The sequence below is a fragment of the Echinops telfairi genome, unplaced genomic scaffold (genome assembly GCF_000313985.2).
Source record: "Echinops telfairi isolate 266 unplaced genomic scaffold, ASM31398v2 ScPeMD7_18;HRSCAF=68, whole genome shotgun sequence".
In the NCBI taxonomy this organism is placed as follows: Eukaryota; Metazoa; Chordata; class Mammalia; order Afrosoricida; family Tenrecidae; genus Echinops; species Echinops telfairi.
Window position 1 is genome coordinate 41524457 of NW_022103915.1, and position 7905 is coordinate 41532361.

The window sequence follows — 7905 nt, forward strand, 5'->3', positions numbered from 1 at the left end:
ATAGTAACTCAATTTTCTCCCTGTAGAAGTGGAAGAACCTCTAAATGACCTTGCGGAGATCAACCGCTGAAACAGATAACTGAACAGATTTGTAAGGAAAACAAGGATGGACAAGGCGAGTGAGGTCTAGAACTATGTACATGGGTAAGGCCTGCCTTATGGAAACAGATGAACAAGAATTTTTTTTTTCATCATTACTAGAAAAAAAATTCCAAACTGGTAGATTTTCCTGGAGGGCTTTGAAGACCCCCTGAGGCACAGCCTTCATGGGAGTTGTGGATTGTTTTGAGGGGTGGTGGTCGTCTGAATAGAAGGTAGAGCAAGCAACAGTCTGTAACTTGATCAGTGAGCAAACTGGAGTTAAACTAGCAATTATATTTAAGATTTCCATGACCACTTCCATTTTATAATGATCTGAGAGTGTCCTACACCAAAACACTACTCCTGTCACCTCGCTATATGAAAATTTTTATCCTTTGAGTTCTGAAAAAAACTAGTCTTTAAACATTACAATTAAACACTACAAATAGTAGATATAGAGGTGTTTCCAGAAGAGTAGAAGATCTGGGACAATCCAAAAGCAAAGGTACACTCACTGCCATCAAGTTAATTCTGACATATAACGGACCCTGTAGGACAGAGTAGAACTGCCCCTGTGAGTTTCTGAGGCTATACATCTTTATAGAAGTTTTTTTTGTGTGTGGAGAGGCTGATGGGTCTGAACCACTGACCTTGTGGCTCACTGCCTAAGGCATAACCCATTATGCAACTAGATCGTGTTAATAACCTCAGGAACAGATGCTGAAAGAGCCTGAAAAAATGAGGCTGACTGATGGCTTGCAGAATCCGATTCAATATGTACTGTTAATAGTTATGAATTCTTCTACAAGAAACCCTTCTACAAGAAACAAAATAAATTATACTGATAAGGGAATAACTTCTCTGAGTAGTGTTTGTTATTTTGAAAAATGAATTAATCATCAGAGAGCTGAATACCTATTCAGTACATTTTAATAAATGATTATTTGGATATTTCAAGGAAACCTATTGTCATCAGTGTTTAGCAAGAGATAGTATTCTTTTTTTTTTTCTGACTCGGCTACCCATTTATTTCAAAATGAAAGTACATTTTGAGATAGTATTCTTCCAATATATTTTTTTAATTTTTATCAATCATTTTATTGTGGGTGCTCTTACAAATCTTCTAACAATCCATCATTCAATTGTATTAAGCACACTTGTACCTATGTTGCCATCAACATTTCCAAAACACTTTCTTCCTACTTGAGCCCTTGGTATCAGCTCCTCTTTTTGCCCCAATATTTTTTTTCTATATTGAGAGAAACCAAGATTTGGCGATAAGAATTTTAGTAAGTACATTTAAGCTACTCAGGAAAACCATACTAGCTATTTCAGATATATTATTATTGTGGAATTAGACAATGGGTAGATAACTTCATAGCATATTTTTTTTAAATAGATTGAAAAAGGTACAGTATAAATAAAAGTAATATGTAGACAGTTTAACTTCTGAACACAGAGGAGGAAATTTTATTAAGATAGATAAAAGCAATAAATTTTAAAAGTTAACAAATTTTCTTTGTAACCCAATAATTCCATGTTATACCAGTATACAGAAATAATTACATTGCAGAATATATTTGTAATTATTGTAATCATCACATTTATAGTACAGTTCAAATTTTAGCCATATTTCTTTTGTTGACCTAGTTTCACTAACCAATCAAAAACTATTTGTCTCTAATATATTAATATAACTTTAATTATTATTACCTTGTTTCCTGTATATTTTTAAGTTCTGAAGTTCCATGCTGCCTCATATTTCCAACAGAGATTAACTGTTATTTTAAATGTAATACTTTTCTAAATGTATTCATCTTATTTCTCTTAACTCTGTTGAATTGATATTGATTCATTTTCTTTCTTCCCACTAAACTTTCTTCTACTCTCTAAACACTGCAATTAAACCTTGGCCTGACTTTTAGTCTTAATTATTAGATGAATATTCATTGTATCAGTCTGCTTTATAGCTACTTTTAAAATTACTTAAATTGCTTTTGCATATACTATTCTATAGTTAGATCTCTATGTGCAAAGATCTCTTTGATCAAAGCACTTAAATAGGCATAAAATGAAATAAGCATTTCTGAAAGTATGTTTTACTATTTCACAAGAAACAAAATAGAAAGAATAAAGAATTGGATTATACAGTTATGCAAAGTAAATCTACAAGCTTATTTACAGTAAGGAAATAGTTTGTTTATAAGATTCATTTGGATAAAACATATTAAGTGTTTTGAGCCAGGTTAAAATCTGACCTTGCATTTCAACTTTCCATGGACAGTTTTGTTAAGATATATAAGGTGAATTTTCACGTGAAAGTTGAGAAGGATGGAATTATTAGTACTGAAAATAAGCATTTTAACAGAAATTCATTCTGTCTTAAAGTTACGTTGCTAAGTTCAGGAACAAAATGTCTTACTGTACTTTGTTATGGATTTTCTGTAATTTATGAACATCTATTGAAATAATGCCACTTCTGCTCTTCCTTCAAGTCAACAGGCTTAAAAGTGAACTTCATTAAAATCAACAATCAAGTATATATAGTCAAAAAGGAAGAAGGCGGGTGTTATAATAACAAGATTATTTTGTTAAAATATCGGTCTTAAATTTTTATTTCTCTGTACTCACATCTTTTTACTTACACTTTACAGATTTTCAGGTGTATTTAAAAAAATTTCTTGACTACATTTCATAATATGTAAGCTGTAATTATGGTTTTGTTTAAAATTATTGCTTATACATATATTTGATTATCTAGTATATTTACAGCATCCCTAGAAAGCCCTTTTATGTTAAAAGCGGCCCATGAAGATAATTAGCATAGTCTCTTTTTTTTTTTTAGCTCTAACCATTGGTGTCATGAATTTTTTTGTGATTTTCTTTAAGCAGATTTCCCACAAATCCTAGTAGAGCCACCATGGATCAGTTTTGTCACAACAAAGTGAATCCAAAGTGATCTTTACTGAGTTTTCTTGGCTGTTTGCAACTGGAACTTTGGGGGTTGATGAAGTTTGTCAGGTAGAGAGAAAAGATGGTGCCACTTCAGATCTGCTATTCCTGGGTCTGGACTTAAACATATCTGTTGAAGATTGTTTCTTCCCAATGTCCTCTCCAAATTCAGATTTCTCACTTCGCCAGAGCTTTAGAAGGCCCTATTCCACCACTGCCACACAGAAAAAGACAAAACTCAAGAAAAAATAATATTACAAATGACTGCTTTATAAGATACAACATAACTCTTAGGTCAGAATTTCATGACTTTTGGCACTAGGCCACATTATTACTAGAACAAAGAATGGGAACAGATTTGTACAATTTATGTTTACTTAATTACTTCCCTGATGTAACTCACTGTAGCTTTCAACGACAAGGTGTTCTTATTACTAATATAGTTCCTCAGCTACCAGGCACCTTTCATTTTCACTCTTGCATGGCCTAAGCCAGAACAGAGAGGGGGTATCAATATGTAACATAAAAAAGGTCAGCCAAGCAGAAGAAAGTAGGGAGGAAGGAAAGGAGTTAAGAACAGCTTTCCTTCAAATTGATTTCATAGTCTACTTGAACTTGCCATGGAAAATCTGATTTAAAAACAGATCTTACACATTTTAAAGTGCATGCTTTTAATTGAGTGCCTTCGGCTAACAATGCCCTTGAACATTACGTGCAAATGAAAACAGAGTTCATACTCACATACAAAAGAGGAGGAATCTTATGCCTTCAAACTAGGTTCTTAAACTTTGACTACATACCCCAGTGATACTGGGTAGAATTATAATTTTTTTTAGAATTATTATTTTTGTAGCAATCCTTTACCCTAATATGACATCAGACAGCATTATGCATTTGAAAATTATTTCTGTAATATGGATTCTTAATAGATTATGCTTCTGTCATGTAAAAATTAGCTATGCTGATTCTGACTGGTATAATCATTTGGTGTGAGTCAAATTAAAACAGCATTGTAATAACTTTTTAAGTGAAGCTCTTCATAGACTAAAAACTTATGTCTTCCTTTCTCAAATAGCTAAATTTTCAGAGTTAAATGAATTTTCTCACATAAAACTACTCTTACTCTTTTAAAATAGATTTACTTGGGATTTCTTACTTTTTACAATGGTGAATAGTACATTCAATTGAGGGCCAACTATAATTTTCATATTGTCTTTTCAAGTCAGCAAATGAGTAGGATGAGAAATTATAATTGTGTCCTGCCCCCTAGTGACTTGTAATAGGTTGTGATAGAATGAATGAACAATTCTGCCACAACTGATTGAGCTAATTTGGTTTTCCAGAAAGAGCAAAACTTCAATAGTATTTAAAATTAGTCTCTTAATGCTAGTTAACTGTGTGCATAACTATATAAATGATATCAAATTGGCTGAAAATTAGCATGCATGAATAAACTGCTACTATTTAAGTACTTTAGATTTACCAAGTCATTCAGAAACACAATCATCCTAAAGGCTTGCCTTTTTGCCTGTTGCCAGTATATTAACTTATAAGTAGCTACATTTCAACTTTTTAATATGAGTCTCTACTCATGTTGCCAAATAATATGCCCTTGATAGCAAGCAATGAAAGTGGGCCACTTAGGTGAACATGTAGCCTTGCTTGACCCATGGAATCCTCATTGTAGTCTTCTATTCTCTTTAAAATAACGTGTGGTAGATAGTAGATGTAAAGTCGATTTAGCACAGTACAGTAGCAGGAGCAATGGTAGTAAAACCTATTGTGTTGGTTTTAGAAATCAGGTAACTAAATACAAAAAGTTTAAATCAGATTTTATTGGGAGGAGAGTGTTGTTTCACTTAAATGATTAAATGGCCCTTTCCTAAGTTTGGTGCTAGGCTAGGGTGGCTATGCAGTGGCCTTTCTGAAATTATCTTACATTCATTTTATAAGTAAGATTGTCTATACGGATTCTAGAAATCCAGAGTTTTAGAAAATTGAATTATAAATCAATAGAATAACTTTTAGCAAACTTAGATTGCTCTATACATCTTAATCACAATATAGTAATTAGGATTCAAACTTAGATTGCTCTATACATCTTAATCACAATATAGTAATTAGGATTTTTATCTAGCAAAATGGTGGTTTTCTTCTTACCCACATTATCTGTTAAGGCAAAAAGAGAAAACTAGTTATTCTGGGATCCAATATTTTCTTGGGAATATACCTTTTTCAAATGATTTAAATCCAACTTATCTGTCTCATACCCATATAAGGAAATGACAGGGGAAATTAAGGGCATACGGTGCAGGAATAGGGAAAAACAGAGGAGGGTCAAGTCAGAGGCAGAAATATGGAAGTTGAAATCAAATGAAATTTTAATTGAGCACCTACTATGGACCAGAAAAATGTTTGCATTTACCCATAAATGGCTAGAAACTTAAGCAAAGCAAAACAAAACATACCAGCATTTAATATTTCTAAAACATCATTCTGAATGACCCACTTTAATAGTTTTGTTTTCCACTCATGTTTTCACAGCAGTCAACATGTTCATTGGATACCCACTATTGGCAGCGCAGATGATGACCAAGGAGCACAGCTCTATCACATTTTCCTGGGTTGAAAAGGCCCTTCTTTGTACTTTGTGAATGATGGGGTAAAGACATGGAGAAATCAGATCGCTCTATTATCTAGTTGCTGTGTGATGTTAGGAAAGATACTCTCTGAACCTTAGTCCCTCATCTGGAAATTCAGTATACAGTAGTGTACAGGCATGCCTTGCTTAACCACCATACATTCTATGAAACAAAATGCTATGGGATTTGAATGTTATGTGAACACCATATTAAAATCTTATGTGGGCCCATGTCCTATTGTGCTAACTCTGCTGCTGGTGGAGGAATCCATGGTAGCAGCTGAGAGGGAGGGGCAGCAGCAGAGCTGAGGAATAGACATGCAGGGAGGGAGCGGAGCTCACCCAGCCCCACTAGCTGTTCCACCTGCCAGAGTAGCAGAAGCAGCCCTGCAAGACACACACCCCAATCCCTCAGCCACAACTCCCCTATTCCCTTGATGAGGACAATACCCCAAAGAAACTGGTTACCCCAATCCATGTCCCTCACTTGCTTGCATCTCACCCGTGGTCCAGTGCTACAAGAGTCTGGATTTGAGGTCTTTTGAACCATTAGGGGAAATAATAAAAGAGCTTCTTTCTTTTTCCCTTTAATAAACCAACTATGGGGCCATGGACTTTGTGCAGTCTGATGATAGGGTGTTGCTGAACTGACTAAGCACAGCTCACCTGTACTTACCTTCTAAGGCTGTAAGGACTAAGGAAGTTACACAAGTAAAACACTGTAACAGAGTATGAAAAAAGCCCAAACCAAACTGACTGCTTTGGAGTCAATTCTGAGACATGGCACCCTGTGGACAGAGTAGAACTGCCCCATAGGGTTTTCAAGGTTACACATCTCTACAGACGCAGACTGCCACCGTTTTCTTCAGCAGAGCAGCTGGTGGGTTTGAACCACTGACCCTTGTGGTTAGCAGCCCAATGCCTAACACCCTCCCCTCACCCCTGTTGTACCACTGGGGCTAGAGTGCTAAATAAGTGAATGCTGGAATTACTGAGTCCTAGTGTATGGATCAGATGCAACTTCAAGTTTATAATACTACATATAACTCTATTTGCATTCACTCTATCAACCAAGTGTAAAGGTGGCAAGGATACAGAATTCCACAAAGATATATTCCCCTCAAGCTTTTGTTACCCAGGGAGTATAGGAACCGCTGATGCTAGGATGCTTCCAGCACTTAACACTTGTCACTTCAGAAGTATTTGTTACAAAGCAACAGAGTGGGGCAGAAGGGCAGTGCAGAACTGATCAAATGGATTCACAGCAAAAAATTTTAAAACATGATCAAATTCAGTTAAAGTGAATATACCAAATATAGTCTCACCTGTGTGCATGTATACATTCCGGCTTTGATTTTTAGCTGATTAGTTTTGTTTAACAAATACATTACTGGAGTTTATTGTGTTAGCAATGTCAAGCTTTATGTTAAATATTAAAACTGCCACACTGGTTTTATCTGGAAATTTCCAGAGACTTAGAGGAACTACACCACAAAACAGCAAACAACAAAAACCACTGCCACGAGTCAATTCTGACCCAGAGAGACCCTAATCAGTTTCTGAGATTGTAAATCTTTATGGGATCAGCCAGCCTCATCTTTCTCCCATCAGAGGAGCTAAGATGGGATGTATCTGGAGAAAGTTGCCAACAATGATTAGCTTCTTTTTCCATTTAATTTGAAATATAAAAGCTGGTATACTTAGCTCCAGTGTTTCAGTATATTCTTGGCATATTCACAGCCAATTGTCCCACTAGGCATTCTATATAGTTCTAATCAATTCCTTTTATCGAATTTAGTCTTACTTTACCTACAATTTTAAAATCTGACTTTTAAAATTCAAATTTTATATCCTGTTCATATTTTGTCAAGAGCACTTAAACATGACTATTCATGTCAGTATATTCAGCCATCAATTCCATCTCCTATTCAAGTTGATTATTTCTCTTAGTGGTACTCTGGCTTGCTATAAAACGAATGCTGTGTTTACTCTATTTTCATAACCACTCCTTTAGAATCCATTTTTTCTTCTAATTTATGTCCACATTCAAACTGTTAAATTACTTCACACATTAGACACCCATTTAGCATTTTACTCATGTGACTTATTTCTCTTAATATTTTTACTTTAAAACTGTGGGAATGGGAAATAGATCTATGAGCCTACATTTATAGGTTTAGTATTAAGGTAGCAGAAGGACATTGGGCCTCCACTCAAGTACTCCCTCAACA

At 34.9% G+C, this 7905-nt stretch overlaps 1 protein-coding gene across 2 annotated transcripts in view; it reads right to left on the reverse strand.

Annotated features, from left to right (window-relative positions):
• Window positions 1-1817: 1817 nt before the first annotated feature.
• The window catches only part of ZBTB1 (zinc finger and BTB domain containing 1), a 29370-nt gene continuing 23282 nt past the window's right edge, over window positions 1818-7905 (reverse strand). Inside the window, exon 3 of one of the 2 annotated variants that reach the window (XM_004698651.2) lies at window positions 1818-3247. In XM_004698651.2, the coding sequence (XP_004698708.1) occupies window positions 3211-3247 (37 nt within the window). In that variant the 3' untranslated portion in view covers window positions 1818-3210. The remainder of the gene's footprint in view (window positions 3248-7905) is intronic. The other variant, XM_045287939.1, reaches the window with a different exon arrangement.